This window comes from Aquarana catesbeiana, linkage group LG08, assembly GCF_042186555.1.
Source record: "Aquarana catesbeiana isolate 2022-GZ linkage group LG08, ASM4218655v1, whole genome shotgun sequence".
NCBI classification, from domain to species: domain Eukaryota; kingdom Metazoa; phylum Chordata; class Amphibia; order Anura; family Ranidae; genus Aquarana; species Aquarana catesbeiana.
In genome coordinates, this window is record NC_133331.1 from 283041293 (window position 1) to 283068775 (window position 27483).

The following is a 27483-nucleotide window of genomic DNA, read 5'->3' on the forward strand; positions in this document are numbered from 1 at the left end:
TTCCTCCCTGAACACCAATGTACTCCTAACACACCTCTGCCACCACTGTACTCTTTAGCCTCCAGTGCTCCTCCCAAAAACCTCCGTACACTCTGTAAAGAAGAGAAGGAGAGATGAGCCCTGCTCCCACCATCAACTAGGTGGCACCATGTTAGCTGTAGCAGGCTCCAGTCACACTCCACCATCCTTAGCTTACAATACCGGGTTAACGTCCATGTATGAGCAGATGCCGAAGCTCTGACCACTGAGCTTTGCATAGAGCACCAGAACAGGCCAGAGCGGGGAGGTGTAAGGTAAGTAATACAGCCTGTAACTTAACCTCTGGAGACATAACAAGCACTTAAATATCAAATCATCAAATACAGCCACTTTGTCCAGCATATGCAGCCACTGTGCACAACAAATACAGTCAGTGTGCCCATCATGTGCAGCCACTGTGCCCATCATGTGCAGCCACTGTGCCCACCAAATACAGTCACTGTGCCCATCATGTGGAGCCACTGTGCCCATCATGTGCAGCCACTGTGCCCACCAAATATAGCCACTGTGCCCAGCATATGCAGCCACTGTGCCCACCAAATACAGTCACTGTGCCCACCAAATACAGTCACTGTGCCCATCATGTGCAGCCACTGTGCCCATCACATGCAGCCATTGTGCCCAGCATATGCAGACACTGCGCCTACCAAATACAGTCACTTTGCCTACCAAATACAGTCACTGTGCCCATCATATGCAGCCACTGTGCCCAGCATATGCAGCCACTGCGCCCAGCATATGCAGCCACTGTGCCCAGCATATGCAGCCACTTGTGCCCATCATATGCAGCCACTTGTGCCCATCATATGCAGCCACTTGTGCCAGTCAAATGCAGCCACTTGTGCCAGTCAAATGCAGCCACTTGTGCCCAGTATATGCAGCCACTTGTGCCCAATATATGCAGCCACTGTGCCCATCATGTGCAGCCACTGTGCCCACCAAATACAGCCACTGTGCCCATCACATGCAGCCACTGTGCCCATCATATGCAGCCACTGTGCCCAGCATATGCAGTCACTGTGCCCATCATATGCAGCCACTGTGCCCAGCATTTGCAGCCACTGCGCCCACCAAATACAGTCACTGTGCCCATCATATGCAGCCACTGTGCCCAGCATATGCAGCCACTTGTGCCCAGTATATGCAACCACTGTGCCCAGTTTATGCAGCCATTGTGCCTACCGACCCCCCCCCCCACTCGCGGCTCTGGCAGCACCCCCAAACCCCCCCACTTCCACTTACCGCTCCAGTGTGGGTGTCCTCCGCTCCTCTTCCTAAGCGCCAGGCATCCAATAGGGTGGCCTGGCACTTTGGCCAATCAGGAAACAGGTCTGACGCCCTGCCTCCTGATTGGCGGGGAGGAAAGGAAGGTTAGTGTGAAAATAGCGAAACTTTATTTGCTATAGTCACACAATTGGGTGGGATCAAGGAGCACTCTCTGCGCCCCGAGCCCACCCTATTTTGAAGCCTATTAGAGCCTCTGGCTCTAATCAAGTGCTTCAAAATGTACCACCCCCAATTTGGACATTTTCACTTAGGGGTGCACTCACTTTTGTTGCCAGCGGTTTAGACATTAATGGCTGTGTGTTGATTTATTTTGAGGGGACAGCAAATTTACACTGTTATACAAGCTGTACACTCATTACTTTACATTGTAGACAAGTGTCATTTCTTCAGTGTTGTCACATGAAAAGATATCATAAAATATTTATAAAAATGTGAGGGGTGTACTCACTTTTGTGAGATACTGTATATTGTAATATATATATATATATATATATATATATATATATATATATATATATATATATATATATATATATATATATATATATATATATATATATATATAAAGAATACAATTAAGATTTTGGGCATTCCCTGCCACAGAAATGTCATTTTTCATGATATACTTCCAAATTGACATAACATCTAAAGACCCTGCCACTTTCCTCAGAGCCCTGATTGATCAGCCAACTAATTGATAATTATGAAATCACTCCCATTAGATTCACTTTCCACGTGGACACCGAGAAACAACTATTTCTTCAGAATAACAGAAGGTAGGAATCTGCAACAAAGTTTGTTACTTAATTCACAGAGAGAGGAGTGTTTTTTTTCTCAACAAAAGTGGAGTTACTCTTTAGGTACAAAGAGCATGCGATTCTTGCCTGTACTATACTAATGAAGGGGGCACCAGGCGAGAATAAAGCACAACCAATATGGTGTTCTAACTGCCACCCCCCCCAATGTGACCAAACATGGCACCTCTTGTCTCATCATAGGGACGGCCTGCTTTTTGACAGTTGTCAAGCAGCCAATCTCCAGACATCCTAGGAGGAACGGGATGTCACATGTTCCCCCATACCCAGGAGTACTGGGTGTTTTTGAGAGCCCCAAGAGACGAACAGGGTGGAAGGAAAGCATTGTGAAGGGAGAATCAAAAAGGAAAGGGTGTGGGCAGATTCTTTTTTACGTTTTCTCAGAGTTTAGATATGTGCAGGTCCTTTAGATGCTTAGTTTATACTTAAAGTGGCTGTAAACCTCAGACATGAAATATGAGCAAAGCATATCCCTTTTTAGCAGTGATCTCCAAACTGTGGCCCGCAGTCTGGATCCGCTCCTTTGTTTGCCTTCATCCTGCCCTTGGGACACTATTTCTCTCACTGATATGAAGCACTATTCCTCCCACTGACAACAATACTGAAGAGCTCTTCCTCCCACCGACACCAAAGATGTGGTTTTACTCTTTCCACTGACACCAAAGATGGGACATTATTCTTCTCATTGACACCATTGATGGAGCTCTATTCTTTTCACAGAAAAAAAGCCCTAAAGTCTACAGGGCAGTACATTGGCCCTTTGTTTAGAAAGTTTGGGGACCCCTGTTCTATAATGTGTACTAAGTGTCATTTCTGTCTACTGCCTCATTCCTCTGCTATCAGCACCAGCCACTTCTGAAACCAAGATAAAAACGGTGACAGGGTAGGGAGCTCCAGCACAAAGTCTTTGATTGACGGCCTCAGCTCTGTTCCTGTGTGCTGTGTGGAGTGGGGTGTGTCTCTTCCCACCACTCAGCTCTCCTCACTGAGCTCTGCAGTGTGTAATTTCATCTATTTTTTCTGAAAGCTCAGACAAGCTTTATAAATTCTGGACTTTGAACAAATGTACAGAAGACTGCAGATAAACAGGTACAACCTATGTAGGGGGACTTGTTTCATCTCTGTGTATTGGTCACATCACTGGGTATATATAAGGGTTTACAACCACTTTAAATCAGTACCTAAAACACCTCTTTTAAAAATATTGGTGGAGCCTGGTGAGCTGATTCAGCTCCTGTCTTTCTAGAAGTCATCGATATGCCACCAATTAGATCTCTCTCTACCATAATTCCCAACTCTATTCCTTTGTGTGTTCCGGTTCTTCCTATCCTCTAGTCTCATAAAAAAAAAAAAAAAAATCCAGCAGAGGCGATGGGAACACAGCCCATGCACAGGTCTCATCAGCAAAGTCCCGGAGACATAGAAGAGACTGATGGATTACCTCTAGATAGATCCTTGAATGCACTAGGTGCTTGAGTGTTCTGTCATTAAAGAGGAATTAAACACATTGATTTAAAGGTTTCAAAAAACAGTTGCACTCAAGGCATGCTAACTGGGAATACTAACTGTCACTTTTGATTGTGCTCTCAACCAAACTGTTAAATAATCCAATGGCTGGTGTCATAACTGATCACATGTGCAGCACCATGGCAGTTGCAGATCAGACAGAGACCAAGATGGCAGCTTCCTTGGCTGAAAAGGATAGGAGGGTTTAGTTCCGCTTTAAGGCATGCTGGGAATGTTAACCATCACATTTGCTTGTGCTCTCAAACTGTCAATCCATGAAATGTCTGGTGTCATAACTGATCACATGTGCAGCACCATGGCAACTGCAGATCAGAGGCCAAGATGGCAGCTTCCTAGGCTGAAAAGGAGAAGAGGGTTTAGTTCAGCTTTAATTAGTGGAGAATTAGTATTGTGAGCACCCGATGGCCTGACTAATGGTCAGTTTTAAAGGTCTGTGAGCACCTAGCAAAACTCAACTGTTGTTTCCTGAGGCAGAAACCTCTTGCGCAATGTGTGTACGAAGATGCGCTATAAGAGAGTCTTTCAGCGCAAACTGCTGCCCGCATTCAGAACAGAAGAGCCACTGATAACGTAAGTGGACTTTCTCGTGTCTAACCAGGTCAGATCTCTGCTTAAAAGCCCTCCCGCACTTGGAACAAGAATACGGACGATCGCCAGTGTGAGTCCTGTAATGCGTCACAAGGTTTGCCCGTTCGGTAAAGCATTTCCCACACTCCGTGCACGAATACGGTTTCTCCCCTCTGTGAAATTTTTCGTGCCTGGTAAGAGACGACTTCCGCGAAAACCGCTCCCCGCATTCGGAACACGAATATGGCTTCTCCCCGGTGTGAGTCCTCTGGTGGTTGTTGAGCTTCGTTCTGTCAGTAAAACATTTGCTGCACTGCGAGCAAGCGAACGGCCTCTCGGCCGAGTGGCTCTTTTGGTGTCTGACCAGGTTAGACCTTTCGCTAAAACTCTTCCCGCACTCCGAACAGGAAAGCGACTTCTCCCCAGTGTGGCTTCTCTGGTGTATGACCAGTTGCCTTTTCCAAATGAAACTTTTGCCGCATTCCGAACACGACAATGGGTCCTCCCCTCTGTGAATTCGCTGGTGCGTAAGAAGGTTTTCTTTTTTGATGAAACTTTTCTTACACTCAGAACAGGGAAAGCGTTTTGGAGAAGACGAGTCCGCGCTGGGGAGGGGCGACTGAGGGCTTGAGGTAATAGGCATTTCATCTGAGGAGTTGTCTGTGACGTCATCGTCTTCTAAGTCACCCTCTGGACAGATAATGGGCTGTGTTTCGTAACTTCTGTAACGTCCATCTGTAGGAAAGAAGGAATGAGAAGGAATCATTTAACCACTTCAGCTCCGGGCCAATTATGACACTTCTTACATATATGTAAAAATCAGCATTTTTTTTTTTAACTAGAAAATTATTTAGAACCCCCAAACGTTATATTTTTTTTAACCCTTTGCCCTCCAGAAGATTTACTGCCCTTCATGACCAGGCCATTTTTTATGATACGGCACTGCGTTACTTTGACAATTGCGCGGTCATGTACCAAATACAATTTGAGTCCTTTTTTCCCCACAAATAGAGATTTCTTTTGGTGGTGTTTGATCACCTCTGTGGTTTTTCTTTTTTGCGCTATAAACAAAAAAAAAAAAAAAAAAAAAGTCAATTTTGAATAAAAAGCAAAAAACTAAAAAAAAAAAATAAATAATATTTGTTGTTTTCTGCTACAAAATCCATCCGATAAAAAAGAATAGAAAAAAAAATCTAATTTCTTCATGAATTTAGACCAATATGTATTCTGCTATATATTTTTGGTAAAAAAAAATCTCAATAAGCGTATATTGATTGGCTTGCACAAAAGTTATAGCGTCTACAAACTATCGGATATATATATATTTTTTTTAGTAATGGCGTCGATCAGCGACTTATACTGGGACTGCGATATTGCAGAGGACAAATCGGACACCTAACTGACACTTTTTGGGAACCAGTGACACTAATACAGTGATCAGTGCTAAAAAAATATGCACTGTTACTGTATTAAAGACACTGCCTGGAAGGGGTTAACATCAGGGGCCATCAAACAGTTAACTGTGTGCCTAGCCAGTGCTTGTGTACAGCGGGGGGAGGTACTTTCACTAAGGGAAGGCATGGATCCATGTCCCTGCTTTGCAGGAACACAGGATCAATGCCTTCCCTACTGACAGAACGGTGCTCTGCCTTGTTTACATAGGCAGAGCGCCGTTCTGCCTGTATACTAAACTGCCTGTGTACTGAACAATCGGTGGGTGCCAGCGGACATCGAGTCCGCGGTACCCGCCGCTGGGCTCCCACTGTGTGTGATCACAGCGGGAGTGGCCCACCAGCAGCACGCGCCCCAGACCTGGAAATTTCAGATTACGTACTAGGTACATGATTTGGCGCTGAGTGGCCACCCTGCCGCAGTATAACTACAGTGGGCGGTCCACAAACGTTTAAGCAGAGGGCCCTGATGAAGTCACGTGGTGTGTGACGTCACGCGTAGTGACGGGAGAGGCACTCGTTACTGACATTGGCTTACGAGCTCGCCGCTCGTTGGAGACATATTGTTTTTACCCTGCTTCTGATGTGAGTACCCATTGTATGTCTGAATAAAACTTTTTAGACTTTAAAACCAGTATTACACTATCTGGCATTTCCTTCTGCTTGTCTCATTCCCCCAATAAATATTGAGGGACTAGGGTCCCTGGAGAATACTTCTTTACCCAGGACCATAAGAAGAGACAGCCATCACCATTACCCATGTTTTGCTGTTACCTCATTACCTGAAGGTAAGGGGCCACTGCTTACTAGTGTGTGTTTCTATGCATGAAGAAGATACCACCAACCCTTTGTTTCACCTGAGCACCCCACTGTGATACCTGCTATATGGGAACGAGTCACTATAATTTTGCACATCAAGGAACGATTTGAACATTTTCTATGACATATATACAGTTTTGGCTGGCACGTTTATATTGCGGCTTACTGCGCTGTGTGCACGACATACACCGCGGTGTATTGTTCACTGTTTTATCCTTTGCACATTTGCACATGTATGCCTATGGATTATAGAGATTGCACATGAAATTTTTTTCACAGTTTGCATTTTTGCACATATATTTTGCACATGTTTTATTGCTTGTAAGTGTCATTTTATGCACTGTGCACTTTACCATTTATATGTTTTTATCAGATTATATCACTACTTTTGATGTAATATTTTATGGGCAGTTCTAGTACTGACCCACGTGTAATGTGAGAGCTCCATTTACTTATTTGCAGTTTTTCTCACTATCCGTAGCAACATATCATTTATTCTGGGACTGTCCGAATTTTACCATTTCTTATTGGTTTAGCGCAGCACCACCTCCTTTATTACATCTTTCTGACTATTTGGGTTGAGGTATACCCCTTCCGGTGCAGGCAGCTTTTCCATCTTGTTCTATTCTCCTTACATGATAGCGCAGGAATAATTACTTGTCATGCAGGATGGTTGGATGCCTGTCTCCCCTGCTGCATTGCTGTGGTTTCATCCTCCAACTGCTCTTTCAATAGAGGACTCAGCAGTGACATAACAATTGGAGGAAGGAGTCACATTGTGTGGTGGGGAACAAAGACATACGACACACCTGGGAGGGAGTGTTGAATAATTTGCAGACTGACAGAGTCTGTGGGGCTGAAAGAGGATTGCTAGGAGATGGGTCGTTGGGGGAATGGAGAATAAGGTAAGCAAAAGTTCTTTTACTCTCCCCTAGCCTGAATTAGCAGTTAACCCTTGTAGTGTGGGCACAGAGCTCCACTGCAAGTGAGAATGTTTTGGGTTACTGTCAGATGGGCTTTAAAGAAACATGAATGTTAACGAAATTAGGTGGACAGCTTCCGCAATGCCCCGCCATAGAAGCTGCTGGCAGAGTAATCACCACAATCATGAAATGAATCCAGAATGGATGAAACATTGAGGAGCTAAAAGAAGAGATGTAATCCAGTACCATGTGTGGGCCTTTGACCTCCTCTAGCATGAAGTGCACACCTTTTCCTCTCCCCATGTGAGTGCAAAGGAGGAGAATTCAAGCCTCATATTCTGCGTACAGAGAATTGTGGTTTGAGAAGCGTGTTCATACGCCTCCTGCTTCCCTCCTATCCAGGCATATTGTAAGAACATGTAGTATGTTATAGGAGATGTAGTGAAGGCATACTGTCGGGACATGTAGTATGTTATAGGACATGTAGTCAAGGCTAATGCCCTGCACACACGGTTGGATTTTCTGACGGAAAATGTGTGATAGGTCCTTGTTTTTGGAAATTCCGACCGTGTGTAGGCTCCATCACACATTTTCCATCGGATTTTCCGGCACACAAAGTTTGAAAGCAGGCTATACAATTTTCCGACAACAAAATCCGTTGTCGGAATTTCCGATCGTGTGTACACAAATCCGACGGACAAAGTGCCACGCATGCTCAGAATAAATTAAGAGACGAAAGCTATTGGCTACTGCTCCGTTTATAGTCCCGAAGTATGTGCTTTACGTCACCGCGTTCAGAATGATCAGATTTTCCGATAACTTTGTGTGACCGTGTGTATGCAAGACAAGTTTGAGCCAACATCCGTCGGAAAAAATCCATGGACTTTGTTGTCGGAATGTCCGATCAATGTCCGACCGTGTGTATGGGGCAATACAGCACTGTCGGGACATGTAGGGAATTGTAGGACACGTAATGAAGGCATATTATTGGGACATGTAGTGAAGGCATACTGTTGGGACATGTAGATAATTGTAGGATATGTAGTGAAGGCATACTGTCAGGACATGTAGTGAAGGCATACTGTCGGGACATGTAGGGAATTGTAGGACATTTAGTGAAGGCATACTGTCGGGACATGCAAGGAATTGTAGGACATGTAGTGAAGGCATACTGTCAGGACATGTAGGACATGTAGTGAAGGCATACTATCGGGACATGTAGGGAATTGTAGGACATGTAGTGAAGGCATACTGTCAGGACATGTAGGACATGTAGTGAAGGCATACTATCGGGACATGTAGGGAATTGTAGGATATGTAGTGAAGGCATACTGTCGGGACATGAAGGGAATTGTAGAATATGTAGTGAAGGCATACTGTTGGGACATGTAGGGAATTGTAGGATATGTAGTAAAAGGCATAATGTCGGGACATGTAGGAAATTGTAGAATATGTAGTGAAGGCATACTGTCGGGACATGTAGGGAATTGTAGGACATGTAGTGAAGGCATAGTGTCGGGACATGTAGGGAATTGTAGGACATGTAGTTAAGTCATACTGTGGGGGCATGTAGAGAATTGTAGGACATGTAGTGAAGGCATACTGTCGGGACATGTAGAGAATTGTAGGACATGTAGTTAAGTCATACTGTGGGGGCATGTAGAGAATTGTAGGACATGTAGTGAAGGCATACTGTCGGGACATGTAGAGAATTGTAGGACATGTAGTTAAGTCATACTGTGGGGGCATGTAGAGAATTGTAGGACATGTAGTGAAGGCATACTGTCAGGACATGTAGGGCATGTAGTGAAGGCATACTATCGGGACATGTAGGGAATTGTAGGACATGTAGTGAAGGGGTACTGTAGGGACATGTAGGGAATTGTAGGACATGTAGTGAAGGCGTACTGTTGGAACATGTAGGGAATTGTAGGACATGTAGTGAAGGCGTACTGTTGGGACATGTAGGGAATTGTAGGACATGTAGTGAAGGCGTACTGTTGGGACATGTAGGGAATTGTAGGACATGTAGTGAAGGCATACTGTCAGGACATGTAGGACATGTAGGACATGTAGTGAAGGCATACTGTCGGGACATGTAGAGAATTGTAGGACATGTAGTTTGACCACCGGGCACTGAACTATAGTGCCAATTCACGTGTACCAAGCAGGAAATGCAGCTGTGGGGGGCACAACTTTTGAAAAAAACATAAACATAAAAATGCAGTATATTGTAAAAGAAGGCTAAACAAGATTTAAAAATAAATGACTTTGCACATGCTGATTGCCATCTACAGCAGGATTGGGGCTCATGCATATGGCCGCAAGGAGGCTGTACAGCATGGAAAAGTGTGCAGAATATGCGTAAAGTCTTCCCTGGGAGCAACATCTGCTGCATACAGCTGCCCACAGAAAGCAATTACAGGATCTAGGTAAACGCTGGTACTTGTATAAATATTCAAAGGAACATGCAACCCTAGACGCAGACATCCTGTGTCCAGGGTTGTACATCCATGTGTGTGAAGCTGCATGCACCTCTGTGTTTTAAATCACGGGCAGATTTGCCACGATTCTGCCCGCGATTTCAAAGCACCAAGGTGTAAATGACAAATCGCATAAAGACAATTTTAGGTACCATTTATTTGAATAGCACCTACAAACTCTGTGTGGTTCTGCCACGATTGTCGCGCTGCAATCACAGCAACCCACATCATGGGAGACATTTCGGCCAAAAGTAGCTCCTGAACTTTTTTTAGGGTGACAAGCTTTTGCAGCGCGATTTATTTTGTGACAATCGTGGCAGAACCGCACCGCGATTTTAGGTGCCAGTCATATGAATGGAATCTCAAATGTGCGTTCTGTGATTCATCATTTACACCTCAACGATTTGAAATCGTGGGCAGAATCGCAGCAAATCAAAATGCCCGCAATTCAAAATGCCAAAATGTGAATGCAGCCTGAGCGTGTTCACCAGCGTATACCTGCTTGTAGCCGCATCCTGTAACTGCTTTCCACAGGCAGCTGAACGCAGCAGATGTGGCTCCAATTTTACGCAGGCTCTGTACACTCATGTATACTGTACTGCCCCCTCGTGGCCCTGTGCTATTGCTGCAGAGGTTAGTATTTATAGGGGTTGTAAAGGTTAGTTTCTTTTTTTTTAAATAACAATCCTCCTCTTATGGGGTCCCCCATCGGCGGTCCTGGCTCCTCTCCGCATCGAGTGCCCCCTTGGAGACCCGCATTCCAAGGGGACACCCGTGCGGGCGCGCTCCTGAGTCCTGCTGCTGCGTCCATTGACACAGACAGCAGGACTCGGCCCTGCGCCCCTTGTCACTGAATTTGATTTAAATCAGCGGGAGCCAATGGCTCCTGCTGCTATCAATCTATCCAATGAGGACCCGAGACTGCTGTGCTCGTCCTAGTTGGTGGATGACAACATGATAACATGAAAAACCTTGAGGGTTTACAACCCCTTTAAGTGACAATGGAATAGAAGTGTTACAGATCTCAAGGTTGAAGAAAATAGAGCATTATAAGTCCTCCCTATCCTATCTTCTTACATTGCAACGATCACAATCATTTTTTTTTAATACATTGTGGAATGAGTGTTTATTACTCACCTGCACCGATCTCTGGAAGCTCATTACAGCCCACAAATGTTTCTTCTAGTTCCTCTTTGACTTTGACCAAACTTTCCCTCTGAATAACATAACATGATATAAATAATTAGAATAAAGTTTAAAATATTAGTCATTGCAACACATGCACACCCCATGCAGACCAGAGTAAATGTTTCCACTGCTGCAATAGGCCTATCTAGTTGCTCACAATTTTGTCATTACAAACATCAGAGCAATACACACTGTATATCATTTTATGAAACACATACGGCTTTCTTTAATATCTTTATATTGGATGCAACCCATGGTCCCCAGATAATATCTAAAAGCTGAGGCTTTTTCCTGACTATATAAGTGAGTCTATAGAGGGGAAGAGAGACATTATTTTATTTTTTTTCCCATGCATCAGAAAGGGGTCTCTTTCTATATCAAAATAAATTATTATTATTATTATTATTATTATTATATTGATTTAAAAATAAAATACTCACAGTAACACTTTGGCATTTGTTTTTTTTTTGAACAGATTTTTTTTTTTTTTTTGATTTATTGCTTTTGCCATTACGTTGATACAAACCAACACACATTTCCCAATCACAATAATATGTGGTACATGTACAGATCTCAACACGATACAACTGAGAACCAATCTCAGCATTACTGCATAAACGTTAAAGTGTTACTAATCCCACACCAGTAAAATCAGTCTGTATATGCAGTAAATCCTGCTTGTTATACTCACTGTGCAACCTAAGGGGTTAATCCTCTGCTTTGTGTAAAAAGGCCGTTTGATTCTGTCTCCTCTGATCCTCCCCTTCTTTTACTGTCCCCAATCCATTCGCTGATAGTACAGAGCCCAGGGAGGCACTCTGCACATGCTCAGTTTGCTGTGTATTGCTAGAAAGTTTTTTTTTTTTTGGTTGGGTTACAAGCCCTCTTTACAGTATATAACAATAGCGACTCTGGTCCCCAAGAATCCTCATTTCCCTCACTGTTTTATTTCATGGATTTTTCTATCTACCTGATTATCTTTAGGGATCCTGTGATGTTCCTGTGGGGAATCCCAAGAATAAAGGGGGCCAGGGCATCTCTCTTGTTTATTTCCGTTGCTATAGACACCTGTAAGAAATAGACATATCGTCTCATTAAAATGAATCACATCTATAGGACTCCTAATAAGAAAACACCCAACCGCCGCACACCAGCTCAGCCCGAGTGTGAAATAGTAAACAGCTTCAGCATCGCTCCATCCAGGCCACACAACAACGCGCTTCGCCCCATTACCAGGGCTTAGCCATGGAAGGGGTGGAACGCGTCAGTCGGCGTAGCCTGGATGGAACCCAGCTGAAGCCGTTTAGTAATTTACACTTCAGCTCAGCTGATGTACGGCAGTTGGATGTTTTCCAGTTGCATAGAATCAGGATGAGTTCTTTGTTCCTCCTGCACGATAGTAGGAGTCAGTGGACCTTCAGGCTAGGTTCACACTGTGTGTGGTGTGACTCGCAGCAGGGGGCCTGGTGCGTCCCAGTTCACCAATTCAGGTCCAAATTTTTGGCTGAATTTGGACCTGAAACAAAGCCAAAGACGCACAGGACTCTTCTGAAGTGCGCTCCACGGCCGCCCCGGAGATGTGTAAACTGGCTCTATTGAGAGCCAATCACACTCTCCGGTGACGCATATTGGATGCGAGGAAACCCACATCCAAATTTGCACTAGTGTGAACCCAGCCCAAAGGTTGCTTTCACACCTGAGCTTAGTGTTTTTTTTCAGTAATTTTGTGCATGATTTTGGTCTGTATATGTGCTTTTTATACAGCGTTTTTGAGCTTTGGCATTTTTTATTAGCCAATAGAGAAAAACCTCATCTGTTGCATCATTTGTTGCTAGGTTTTTCAGCTTTTTTAGCTTTTCCACCACCTTTTATTTTTTTTGTATTATTATTACTATTTTATTTTTTTAAAGGGGTTGTTAGGGTAAGGGGTTAGAGTTTGGGTTAGAGGTTAATATTTTACTTATTGTCTTATGTATTTTTTTATGGTCAGGGTGTTAATAATACTGCCATTTCTACTAATAATAATAAATGAATACATGTAAAATAAAATTAAAATAATCATAAATAATAAATGAATAGTATGTAATAATAAATAAGCACATAGTGTACATACATACATGCATACATAATTAATCCCTAACCTTAACACCCCAGCTCTATTTTTTAAGGTTAGGGGGTAATTATTAAACATTATTACATATTATGAATTTATTTTATTTATGATGATTTTTAGTGATATTATAATAATATTTAATATTTAAAGTAATACTAAAGTCTTTTTTTTTTGTTAAAAAACAAACATATACTACTTACCTGCTCTGTGTAATGGATCTGCACAGAGCAGCCCAGATCCTCCGCTTCTCTGGTCCCTCTTCAGTACTCCTGGTCCCTCCCTTCTGTTGAGTGTCCCTACAGAAAGCAGCTTGCTATGGGGGCACCCGAGCCCAGCCACAGAAAACGTTGTCTATTCAGACACGGAGCCGCAGCCCAGCCTTGCCCCTCTCTTTCCTCATTGGCTCACTGACTTTGACAGCAGAGGGAGCCAATGGTGCTTCGCTGCTGTCTCGAACAATAAGAAGGGAGAGTCCCGGGCAGTCAAGTCTCTCCTGCAACATTTCTGGATCGAGATGGGGCTCAGGTAATTATTGGGGGGGCTGCTGCACAAGGAAGGCCAATCTGAGCTACAAGAAAAGCTCTAGAACTTTGAGCTTCATGCGACTTGTAGTGAGGATGTGAACCATCTCCAGAGAGAATAATTGATTTTTTCTTTCCAGCGTTTTGGAGCGAGCTTCAAGCTACAAAATGCTGAGGTGTGAATGGGGCCTTAAGACGCATGTCTAGAGCGGCACCCCAACCTATGCATGGTCACATCTATAAGACTGCAATAAGGATTGATCACCAATCGTAACTACAAATCAATAGAGAGAAGGGCCAATGCAGAAAGCAAAAGAATACTGTCCAGTAAGGATGAGCTCCGGCGTGTTCGCAACCCCACGTGCAGAGCCCGCCAGGAAGTCGGCACTGCACAGCGCTAATCACAGGCAGTGAGACATTGTCCCGATGTGCGGCTGCAGAGATCAGGAAATGTCTCACTGCGCTGTGATTAGCGCTGTGCAGTGCCGACTTCCTAGCGGGCTCGGCACATGGGGCTTGTGAACACCTAGGAGCTCATCCTTACTGTCCAATCAGAACAAAATCTGAGGGATGCCTTCAGCAGCAATGTGGGATGACATGCCTCAAAAATTCAAAAGATGTATAATATCCACCTGAAGACCAGGCCTATTTTGACACTTTTTTTTTGTAAGAAAGCTCCTTTAAACCCCCAAACATTATATTATAATATATATATATATATATATATATATATAGCAAAGGCCCTAGAGAATAAAATGGTCGTTTCAATTTATTATGTCACACGGTATTTGCGCAGTAGTTTTCCAAACGCAATTTTTTTGGAAAAACTACACTTGTATGATTTTTAATGCACACAAACACAATATAACCAGTTCAGCTCTTTGGGCGTAGCCGGCGCTGCTGGTCAAGGGAAGAGATTGCAGTGGGACCGAGGAAAATCCATGCCTCGATCTCACATACAAACAGTGAAACAGGAAGGGAGGTCCCTTCTGGTTACAGATGCATCCTTTCCTGGCCAGCACAGCCAGGGGACACTTCTAACCAAGTCCATCGGTGCTTGGTTAGATGGTGTGAGGGGCAGGGGAGACATTGGGGTCTATTAGACCCCTAATGTCTCCATAAAGAGTACCTGTCACCTGCCTAATGCTATCACACAGGGGTTCATTAAAATGGTTGTAAACCCACTTTGGAAAAAAATAGAAAAAATAACACCTGCAAGACAAAAGGCATAATGAGCTACTATATAATACTCAACTGGGATCGAAGACCCCGCCGTGGTGCCCGACACAGCACCGGCCGGCGATATGTCGTCCCTGAGTTACGTCCGGGTATCGCGGCTCCAGGGCTGTGATTGGCCAGAGCCGTGATGACATCACTCCCGCGCATGGGAGCGGGAGCCAGCAGTCACTGCATGGCCTCCTTTAGAAACAGCATGATCGCTGTTTCTAAAGTGCACCAGCGCCGTTGTCTACGGCGCATGAGCCGTAGACATCAGTGCACGTCTCTTTTGTAAATATCTCCTAAACTGTGGAGGTTTAGGAGATATTTCCAGCACCTACAGGTAAGCCTTAATCTAGGCTTACCTGTAGGTAAAAGTGGTTGTGCAGGGTGTACAACCACTTTAACCCCTTGTGATAGCAATCAAGTAAAAATAAATATAAAAATAAAAGAAGACGGTTTAAAATAAATAAATAAATAAATAAAATGTATTATAATAAAAAAGAAAAATTGCTGAACATCCCCGTAGCCCTGCACACACGCAAGGCCAGGGTGTGCACATTCATGTAAACCGCAGCGTGTGACATTTCGCCGCAAACGTCAGAGTGAGAATAATTCTACCTCAAGAGCTACTAGTTAACTCTAAACTGATGAGCTGTAAAGACTTTTAGCCTAGGTTCAGACTAGTGTGATCTCAGACATCGCATTTGATTCGCACCCGCACCACAGGTGCCGATCGCATGCGGTGTCTGAACAATGCGAGTTCAGACTCGTCCAGTTGTATGGCTGAACTCACATTGGATTCGCACAGAAAAAGGTGCAGGGACTTGTTTTTCCCCGCACTGGAATCGGATCACATGGGTGTTCTACCCATGCGATCCGATTCCTGTAAAAATCCACAGTTCGCACTGCGATCTGTGAACCGTTCTTGGGTGTCATTAACATTGTATTGACACCCGCAGCGGTTCGCAGAGGGCAGTGTGAACTGCCTGTGGGAGAGAAGCGATGCGGGAAGCGGCGCTGGATTCCCTTTTTGTTCCCGCATCACACTAGTCTGAACCTAGGCTCAAAGCGTCACCTATGGGGATTTTTGGGCACCATTGTTTTTGGCTATATTGCGGGCGCACGCAACTTTAAGACATAGAATGTTTGGTATCTATTTATTCGATGCAACCTCGTCTTTTATATTTTTTACCAAAAATTGGTATTATATGGTGTGGTTTTGCACTAAAATTAATTTTATTATATTTTTCCCTGAAAATTTGCGTTTAATAAACAGTTGCGCAAATATCATGTGAAACACAAATTTGCAACTATCACTTTTTTATTCTACAGGGCCTGTGCTTTCAGAAAATATATAATGTTCTGCTAGCTTAATCAATTTTATTGCCAAAAATGTAAATTTTTACATGTATGCGAAACATAAAAGTAAATAGATACCTAAAATATCACGCTTGTGGAACGGCGCCAAACTATGGTACCTAAAAATCTCCACAGGTGATGCTTTGTAAGCCTTTAAAGGTTACCAGTTTAGAGTTACAAAGGAGGTCTGGTGCTAAAATTATTGCTCTCGCTATAACGTTCAAGGCAACACCTCACATGTGTGGTGAGAACACTGTTTACTGATGCGTGCACGACCTACGTATGCATTCACCTCTGCTGAGCAAACAGATACCCAACATGTCACGCTTTAGAATTGCGCACGCTCGTGGATAGGTGACAAACTACAGTACCTAAAAATCTCCATAGGTGACACTTTAAACATTTTTACAGGTTACCATTTTAGAGGTACAGAGGTCTAGTGCTAGAATTATTACTCTTACGCTATAATATTTGCAGCAATACCTCACATGTGTGGTGGGAACACTGTTACATATGCACACATGACCTACATTTTTTTTTAATCACTTTTAGACCTATTACAAGAAATGTAAACATCCCTTGCGATAGAATTACAGTATGACAGGTCCTCTTTATGGAGACTTCTGGAGTCTATAAGACCCCAGATCTCTCCTCTACCCTTGAAAGCATGAGAAAAAAAGTGTTTACATCTGCCCTAACAGAAGTGATGAAAATGCTCATCCTAGACCTAGACTATAGAAGTTATCAGAGATGATCCAATCTCCAGACACCTCTATTGTAAGCCAGTGCAACCACCGAATCAGATCCCAGGCTCTCCGCTGGGATGGGAGAGGCACCGGAGGGCGGCGAGATTGGGGGGCCTTCCAGCGCCTGTAAAAGTAATCCAGCAGCTAATTAGCCACTGGCATTGCTTTTACTTTGTACAGCATCACTGGTCATAACCCCGGTATAACCACTTGAAGTCACTCATGTACATGTACGTGATTTGGCGGCAAGTGGGTATACTGTATAAATGAGATGCTGGCTCAACAACTACTGTGCTTCCATATTGTCAAGGTCAAATCAGTTTCATGGAGATCACTGGCTCTGGTCTGCTCTCATCGGACGGAGAACTCCAAAGGGCTCTTTTGTCAGACTAGTCAGGTTTTCGGTAAAACAAATAGCATGTGGTTACTATGGGAGACTGCAGTTACATCTGTTGCATCTTTATTACTCACCTGCGCTAATCTCCATAGGATTCTCCTCCTCTTTAATCCTCACACGTCTGTCTTTCTTCTCAACTTTGATATTTCTCTGAATCCCTCTGGTGTTTCCGGGGTCTGTGAATAAAGATGATCTCTAAAGAATTCTGTGCAACTGAGTAGTAATTACAAAGGAGAATCTGAGACTCTTTTTTGGATTTAGTGTTTATTCCTCACCTGTGCTGATCTCTACAGGAACGTCCTCCACTTTAATCCTCACACGTCCTCCTTCCTCCTCCTCCACTTTGAAATCTCTCTGAGTGTCTCTAGGGTCTGTGAATAGAGATAAGAGGGAAGCCCCCTGTACTGAGATGTATGAGAGACCCCAGAGAGTATGTGTGGGGGGAGACTGGTCACGTCTCTTGGCTGGTAACAAACAATGACATGATGTGAGGAGGAGAGCCGAAGTCTAATAGATGCTGATGTCTCCTGACTCCCCCACTGGGCACATACTGTCTCCCCATTACTGTCTACTGACAGAGGAGGGGGGAGAAGAAGAGATTGTTGTAGTGACTGAACAAGGAGATTCTGAGACTCTTCTCTGGATTTAGTGTTTATTACTCACCTGTGCTGATCTCTGGAGGGGTTTCCTCCTCCATATGCAACTCACTGGCCTTCACATATGGCTCTTCATCTTCAATTTTAACAACAACCAGACCCTCAACCTAGGTAAGACAAACAATACATAATAACTCCTTTTATCAATTTACAATATCAACAAAGCAAAGCTTTACTAGTCTATCTGCCCTAAATCTGGCCAAAAATGTGTCTCTACGATCTTTAGTTTTGCTTACCTGATCCTCCTGAGGGATCTCCTGATGTTCCTGTGTGGAGTCCCGGGAATACAGAGGACGAGGACATCTCTCTGGTCGGTTTACATTACTGGATCCATCTGTAGGAAACACACACACTGACTGAATACATTGTTTCTATGTCTTTATATCAGAGGATGTGTGTATCTAGGTGGATCCTTAATACTCTTCTCTCCTTTACAAGAAATTAAAGTCTCCTCTTACCCGGTGATGTGAGGGGTGGCCGGTTCTCCATCATGATGTCCTTGTAGAGATCCTTGTGTCCTTCGAATTACTGCAAACTACTTTATATGCCTGAGCATGTACACAGAAATATGTTGCTTTAGAATAAAATTAGATAAAGCTGCAAACAAAAAGATTGAAATTATTTAAAAAAACAAACAAAAAAAACACAACCTTAAAAGGGGTTGTAAATCCTCATGGTTTTTCACCTTAATGCATTAAGGTAAAAAACCTTCTGTAGTGCTGCAGCCCCGTTTTACTTACCTGAACGCTGTCATCCTCCGGCGGGGAATGAGCACACCAGCTCTAGCTGGCGTCTCATGTCCTGATTGGATAGTAGATTGACAGCAGCGCAGCCATTGGCTCCTGCTGCTGTCAATCAAATCCAATGACGCGGCACCGGGGGCACGGGGCCGAGTCATGCATTTTGTGTGAATAGACACAGATGCAGGATTCGGGAGCGCGCCTGCACGGGTATCCACCATAGGAGAGCCTTGTCCAACATGGACACTCGATGCGGGAAGGAGCCACCAGCGCCGCTGAGGGACCCCAGAGGAGAATCGGGGCCACTCTCTGCAAAACGAACTGCACAGTGGATGTAAGTATGACATGTTTGTTATTTTTTTTTTTAAAAGAAAAAAAAAAAACGAGGGTTTACAAAACATAGAACTCATTATCTTTGGTTTTAATGGGACAATTGAGAATACTCCTGTGAGTACAGGACTCAGAAGATACATATTGTTTTCTAAATGTATTTTAATTTTCATGCCATCTTAGTGAAAAATATGCTTGTCCTTATTCCAATAAAAGTTGATAACTTGGCTGTTGGTCAGCGATAAGGATGAGTTTGATTACTTATAAATATTGGAGATGAGCATGGGCGTCCTCTACACTCATCTGTAGCCGAACTTGCTTTTTTTTTACTACAATGAGCTGTGGGCCGGGTCATTTCCACTTCGCAGTTCATGTAAAGAGGCCTGGAATGACTCAGCCTGCAGCTCTTTGGAGTGAAAAAAAAAAAAAGTTTGGAGCATGGCTAGAGATGAATTTGCAGAATGGGCATCTGCTATCTGAGAACCCAGGGTTAAATAATTTTTTCCCCCCATGAAGTCTGGCTGCAATTCTTTGCGGAGGATCAATCTAAGTATTCCTTACAGTGACTACCGGTTGGTCATACGGTAGGCATGACGGACGGTTGGCCATACAGTAGGCATAATGGACAGTTGGCCATACAGTAGGCATGCTGACTGGTTGGTCATACAGTAGATGTGATGGCTGGTTGACCATACAGTAGATGGGATGGCTGGTTGACCATATAATAGACGTGATGGCTGGTTGACCATATAGTAGACGTGATGGCCGGTTGGCCATACAGTAGGCATGATGGTCGGTTGGTCATACAGTAGGCATGGCAAATTGTTGGTCATAAGGTAGGCATTACAAATGGTTGGCCATACGGTAGTAAAGCTGCACGATTAATCGTTAAGAATCGAGATCGCAATTATTTCCCCCTCGGGATCTGAACAAATAATTTTCCTGATTCTATGCAGAGTTCTCTGCTCAAGCCGACAGCTGTCAATAAAAAAAGAAAAGAAACAGGCAGTCTGTCAAGTTTCACAACATTCCATAGCCTCTGAGCTAACTATAAACATTGTAACGTTTTGTTCTTTAGATCAAAGGGATGAACTTCGGTCTGTAAATGAGGGAAGTTTAACCACTTAAAGACTAACCCTTTTTCTGACACTTGTTGGTTTCAAGTTAAAAATCATTATTCTTTGCTAGAAAATTACTTAGAAGCCCCCAAATATTATATATATATATATATATATATACACACACACATACACGGACGGAAATTATTCAGACCCCCTTACATTTTTCACTCTTTTTATATTGCAGCCATTTGCTAAAATCATATAAGTTCTTTTTTTTCCTCCTAATGTACACACAGCACCCCATATTGACAGAAAAACACAGAATTGTTGACATTTTTGCAGATTTATTAAAAAAGAAAAACTGAAATATCACATGGTCCTAAGTATTCAAACCCTTTGCTGTGACACTCATATATTTAACTCAGGTGCTGCCCATTTCTTCTGATCATCCTTGAGATGGTTCTACACCTTCATTTGAGTCCAGCTGTGTTTGATTATACTAATGGGACTTGATTAGCAAAGCCACACACCTGTCTATATAAGACCTTACAGCTCAGAGAGCATGTCAGAGCAAATGAGAATCATGAGGTCAAAGGAACTGCCTGAAGAGCTCAGAGACAGAATTGTGGCAAGGCACAGATCTGGCCAAGGTTACAAAAAAATTTCTGCTGCACTTAAGGTTCCTACGAGCACAGTGGCCTCCATAATCCTTAAATGGAAGATGTTTGGGACGACCAGAACCCTTCCTAGAGCTGGCTGTCCGGCCAAACTGAGCTATCGGGGCAGAAGAGCCTTGGTGAGAGAGGTAAAGAAGAACCCAAAGATCACTGTGGCTGAGCTCCAGAGATGAAGTCGGGAGATGGGAGAAAGTTGTAGAAAGTCAACCATCACTGCAGCCCTCCACCAGTCAGGGATTTATGGCAGAGTGGCCCGACGGAAGCCTCTCCTCAGTGCAAGACACATGAAAGCCTGCATGGAGTTTGCTAAGAAACACCTGAAGGACTCCAAGATGGTGAGAAATAAGATTCTTTGGTCTGATAAGACCAAGATAGAACTTTTTGGCCTTAATTCTAAGCGGTATGTGTGGAGAAAACCAGGCACTGCTCATCACCTGTCCAATACAGTCCCAACAGTAAAGCATGGTGGTGGCAGCATCATGCCGTGGGGGTATTTTTCAGCTGCAGGGACAGGACGACTGGTTGCAATCGAGGGGAAGATGAATGCGGCCAAGTACAGGGATATCCTGGACAAAAAGCTTCTGCAGAGTGCTCAGGAAATCAAACTGGCCTGAAAGTTTACCTTCCAACAAGACAATGACCCTAAGCACACAGCTAAAATAACGAAGGAGTGGCTTCACAACAACTCCGTGACTGTTCTTGAATGGCCCAGCCAGAGCCCTGACTTAAACCCAATTGAGCATCTCTGGAGAGACCCAAAAATGGCTGTCCACCAACGTTTACCATCCAACCTGACAGAACTGGAGAGGATCTGCAAGGAGGAATGGCAGAGGATCCCCAAATCCAGGTGTGGAAAAACTTGTTGCATCTTTCCCAAAAAGACTCATGGCTGTATTAGATCAAAAGGGTGCTTCTACTAAATACTGAGCAAAGGGTCTGAATACTTAGGACCATGTGATATTTCAGATTTTCTTTTTTTATAAATCTGCAAAAATGTCAACAATTCTGTGTTTTTCTGTCAATATGGGGCGCTGTGTGTACATTAATGAGGAAAAAAATTAAATTAAATGGGGGTAATACTTATCGTCCCCACTGTGTGTGTGTGTATATTATATTTTTATATGGTTGTTGCAATAGTTTATGTCACACTGTATTTGCGCAGCGGTCTTTCAAATAAGTAAAAAAATTGTGATTCTCATTTTTCCCAGAATCGTGCAGCTCTATACGGTAGGCATGACAAAGAGTTGGCTATACAGTAAGTGTGATGACTTGTTGGCCATACAGTAAGTGTGACAGCTGGTTGGCCATACGGTAGGCATGACAAATGGTTGGCCATATGGTAGGCATGACAAATGGTTGGCCATACAGTAGGCATGACAAAGGGTTGGCCATACAGTAGGCATGACAGATGCTGGGCCATACAGTAGGTGTTACGGCTGATCGGCCATACAGTAGGCATGATGGCTGGTCGGCCATACGGTAGGCATTACAAATGGTAGGCATGATAAAGGGTTGGCCATATGGTAGGCATGATAAAGGGTTGGCCATACGGCAGGCATGACAAAGGGTTGGCCATACGGCAGGCATGACAAAGGGTTGGCCATACGGCAGACATGACAAAGGGTTGGTTATACGGCAGGCATGACAAAGGGTTGGTTATACGGCAGGCATGACAAAGGGTTGGCCATACGGCAAGCATGACAAAGGGTTGGCCATACAGCAGGCATGACAAAGGTTTGGCCATACGGCAGGCATGACAAAGGGTAGGCGTGACGGCTGGTCTGCCATACAGTAAGGCATACAACACGCATGACTGCCAGTTGGCCATACAGTAGGCGTGACGGCCGGTTGGCCATATAGTAGGCGTGACGGCCGGTTGGCCATATAGTAGGCGTGACGGCCGGTTGGCCATATAGTAGGCGTGACGGCCGGTTGGCCATATAGTAGGCGTGACGGCCGGTTGGCCATACAGTAGGCATGACGGCCGGTTGGCCATACAGTAGGCGTGACGGCCGGTTGGCCATACAGTAGGCGTGAAGGCCGGTTGGCCATACAGTAGGCGTGAAGGCCGGTTGGCCATACAGTAGGCGTGAAGGCCGGTTGGCCATACAGTAGGCGTGAAGGCCGGTTGGCCATACAGTAGGCGTGAAGGCCGGTTGGCCATACAGTAGGCGTGAAGGCCGGTTGGCCATACAGTAGGCGTGAAGGCCGGTTGGCCATACAGTAGGCGTGAAGGCCGGTTGGCCATACAGTAGGCGTGAAGGCCGGTTGGCCATACAGTAGGCGTGAAGGCCGGTTGGCCATACAGTAGGCGTGAAGGCCGGTTGGCCATACAGTAGGCGTGAAGGCCGGTTGGCCACACAGTAGGCGTGACGGCCGGTTGGCCATACAGTAGGCGTGACGGCCGGTTGGCCATACAGTAGGCTTGACAAATGTTTAACCATACGGTAGGCGTGACAAATGATTAACCATACGGTAGGCGTGACAAATGGCTGACCATATGGTAGGCGGGACGGCCGGTTGGCCATACAGTAGGCGTGATGGCCTGGTTGGCCATACAGTAGGCGTGACGGCCGGTTGGCCATATAGTAGGCGTGACGGCCTGGTTGGCCATACAGTAGGCGTGACAGCCAGTTGGCCATACAGTAGACTTGACAAATGTTTAACCATACGGTAGGCGTGACAAATGATTAACCATACGGTAGGCGTGACAAATGGCTGACCATATGGTAGGCGGGACGCCTGGTTGGCCATACAGTAGGCGTGATGGCCTGGTTGGCCATACAGTAGGCGTGACGGCCTGGTTGGCCATACAGTAGGCGTGACGGCCTGGTTGGCCATACAGTAGGCATGACAAATGGTTAACCATATTGTAGGCGTGACGGCCGGTTGGCCATACAGTAGGCGTGACAAATGGTTGACCATAAGGTAGGCGTGACAAATGGTTAACCATATGGTAGGTGTGACGACCGGTTGGCCATACGGTAGGCGTGACAAATGGTTGACCATAAGGTAGGCGTGACAAATGGTTGACCATAAGGTAGGCGTGACAAATGGTTGACCATAAGGTAGGCGTGACAAATGGTTGGCCATAAAGAAGGCGTGAAGGATGTACAGTGAACCCAATGGTTACACAATCTCTTAGTACATACTACATACTATCCCAGAGATACTCTCTGCATCCCCCGGACTTTCCCGACTTATGCAAGTCATGTCACCATAAGAGACTGATTTTGGAATCACCACGCAGCATATATTTTGAATGAACTTTTACCTCCCAACTGACAGAGTCATGAGCAATTGTATTCGTTGCTGGGTATACTTCTAAAAGGAACAGATTGTGGTATTGCAGAGATTACAGCCCCAGCAACGCTCCCCATCTAATATTCTACACATCAGAGGAAGATGAGAATTTGCTCAGATGACATGATCCCCCCATTCACTCCACAGAGTGCTGGCACCCCTTCTCTCATAATAAGAATATTATTAGTAGTATTACCTCCTCCTCACTGCTCGGACAACCTCCAGCCTGTCAGCTTCAACAGCTGCCGAAAAGAGAAGAAAATTCTCCTATTTCCTAATTTCTTCATTTGAGCTACAAAAAAATGGCCGCTAAGCTTCACAGTCCCCGCCTGGTGGTTCATTCTGCGCGCGCGCGTCACCACAGCAACCAGACAACAGCTATGCTATTCTGACAGATCACCGACTGTGTTCTGTACGGGGAAACGTACTCAGGAACATCGTTGTACTTTCATCGACCGCTAGAGGGTAAACTCATACAAAATATTTTTTTCATTCAAGCGCAGCAGCGGCCATTTTCTTGTAGTCCAAATATTGTTAAAGCCAATAATAATTCAAGATTGAAATGAGTATATAGTCTATTGATGAAGCTGAAGTTATCTTCTTATTCGGCCAGCTTCTTATTCAAATTCAACTTTTGCTTACCTCATTCTCCATTCCCCCAACGACCCATCTCCTAGCAATCCTCTTTCAGCCCCACAGACTCTGTCAGTCTGCAAATCATTCAACACTCCATCCCAGGTGTGTCGTATGTCTTTGTTCCCCACCACACAATGTGACTCCTTCCTCCAATTGTTATGTCACTGCTGAGTCCTCTATTGAAAGAGCAGTTGGTGGATGAAACCACAGCAATGCAGCAGGGGAGACAGGCATCCAACCATCCTGCAAGTGTTAAATACTGAAGATTTTTGCATAGGCTGCAGAGCTGGAATGAAAAGAAAGTAAAAGCCACTAGAGAGCAAAGTATAATTCCTCTTTATGTCCACTATATGCTGCATCTTTCTTGTCTTTAACTACTTTAGCTCCAGAAGGTTTACCCCTCCTTAATGACCAGGCCATTTTTTTGCAAAACGGCTCTGCGTTGCTTTAACTGACAATTGCGCGGTCATGCGACTCTGTACCCAAATAAAATTGATGTCCTTTTTTTCCCCACAAATAGAGCTTGTTTTTGGTGCTTAGCAGAAACACGAGATCTGTGTCCTTCATACTAGCAGAACGGCGATCTGCCTTCTTTACATAGGCAGACCGCCGTTCTGCCTCTCTCGGAAAGATCACTGGGTTTCCCGCGGACATCGGGTCTGCAGGACCCGCTGATTGGCTCTTGCTGTGCCCAATCACATCGGGAGAAGGGCTCTGGCGGCACACACCCCAGAGCCGAAGAAAAAAATCACGTACAAGTACATGCTTTTGTGCTTAAGGGCCGCCCTGATGCAGTATATGTACATGGAGCGGTCCTTCAGAGGTTTGAACCTGTGCTTTAAATCAACAAGTGTTTCCATAGCCAAACCTAATGTCACCAAGGAGTGACATTAGAGTTCCAAAATCCTAGTGTTGTCACCAAAACAGGAAGTGAGAGGTCTTCCCGATTGGACCCAGTAAAAAAATCTAAAAAAAAAAAAAAAATGTAGCTTCGTTTACACTTTAGCCACCTGCCCACGGCTCACAGTAAATATACAGACATTATCACATACATGTACGTATTTGGCCTTCTTCCGGGTTTGCAACCTCCTAAAACTTGAGGTCTCCGCTCTGGTAAATCCATCTGGTGTTTTCTGCGATGGGTGCTGGTTGGGCAGGGGCCCATCTAACTCCTCACCTCCATTATTAAGCCCCGTGGGCGGGGTGAAACGGCTTGGGGGCGTGGCTTTGGATGAAGCTGGCTCAGGCTGCTTTCACATGTTCTCTAAAGGCTTTGCTAGCTGTGCAGTGTTTGGGACCTTTCTCTATGCATATCCATAAAAAATTGCTACACCCACCATTTTATTCTCTAGGGCCTCTGCTTAACCAGTTGCAGACCCATAGTTGCCAACTGTCCCGGATTTCCCGGGACATTCCCGGGACTTACACTCCATTCACGAATTTTTTGTGTCCCGGTAAATGTCCCGAAAAATCCGGTTTTTGATTTTTGCCGCCGCCGCCGCCCGCCGCCGCCGCTAGAGGTCTGCGGCCGGTGGAGACATTGTCTCCGCCGGCCGCCATCTTGAAGAAGCTTGAAGACGGCTGGGGGGGGGGGCTAGACGGAGCTCCTCCGACGCCGCCCACCCTCCGCCCCGCCTCACTCCGCCCACCCTCCGCCCCGCTCCGCCCCGCCTCACTCCGCCTACCCCCGCCCCGCTGCCAGGGAAAGGGGCGGGGGTTTTGCCATCCATGCGGAATTCGAAAAGACCGGCGGACTCTGAGGTAGGGGAGGGGGGCGCACGCCGCTGTGGGAATTTGTAGGGGGGGCTCCACTGGGGGACACCTGATGTGAGGGGGGCTCCACTGGGGGACACCTGATGTGAGGGAGGGCTCCACTGGGGGACACCTGATGTGAGGGGGGGCTCCACTGGGGGACACCTGATGTGAGGGGGGGCTCCACTGGGGGACACCTGATGTGAGGGGGGGCTCCGCCAGGGACACCTGATGTGAGGGGGGCTCCGCCAGGGACACCTGATGTGAGGGGGGGCTCCGCCAGGGACACCTGATGTGAGGGGGGGCTCCGCCAGGGACACCTGATGTGAGGGGGGGCTCCGCCAGGGACACCTGATGTGAGGGGGAGCTCCGCCAGGGACACCTGATGTGAGGGGGGGCTCCGCCAGGGACACCTGATGTGAGGGGGGGCTCCGCCAGGGACACCTGATGTGAGGGGGGGCTCTGCCAGGGACACCTGATGTGAGGGGGGGCTCCGCCAGGGACACCTGATGTGAGGGGGGGCTCCGCCAGGGACACCTGATGTGAGGGGGGGCTCCGCCAGGGACACCTGATGTGAGGGGGGGCTCCGCCAGGGACACCTGATGTGAGGGGGAGCTCCGCCAGGGACACCTGATGTGAGGGGGAGCTCCGCCAGGGACACCTGATGTGAGGGGGGGCTCCGTCGGGGACACCTGATGCGAGGGGGGCTCCGTCGGGGACACCTGATGTGAGGGGGAGCTCCGCCAGGGACACCTGATGTGAGGGGGGGCTCCACTGGGGGACACCTGATGTGAGGGGGGGGCTCCGCCGGGGACACCTGATGCGAGGGGGGGCTCCGTCGGGGACACCTGATGCGAGGGGGGGCTCCGCCG

General features: G+C 45.6%; 1 protein-coding gene across 2 annotated transcripts; it reads right to left on the reverse strand.

Moving 5' to 3' along the window:
- Positions 1-1877: 1877 nt before the first annotated feature.
- On the reverse strand, positions 1878-24568 carry LOC141104622 (uncharacterized). Of its 2 annotated transcripts, none has more exons than XM_073594274.1 (9): positions 24420-24568; positions 18571-18660; positions 18349-18446; positions 18120-18219; positions 17732-17827; positions 17531-17632; positions 12070-12167; positions 11049-11127; positions 1878-4970 (listed from the first exon to the last, which is right to left on the reverse strand). In XM_073594274.1, exons 2-9 carry the CDS (start codon positions 18602-18604, stop codon positions 4120-4122), a joined length of 1458 nt encoding a protein of 485 aa, XP_073450375.1. In that variant the 5' UTR covers positions 18605-18660; positions 24420-24568; the 3' UTR covers positions 1878-4119. The 2 variants fall into 2 exon arrangements, with proteins under 2 accessions (XP_073450375.1, XP_073450376.1); XM_073594275.1 differs by having other exon boundaries at positions 18571-18709.
- Between the last annotated feature and the right edge of the window lie 2915 nt (positions 24569-27483).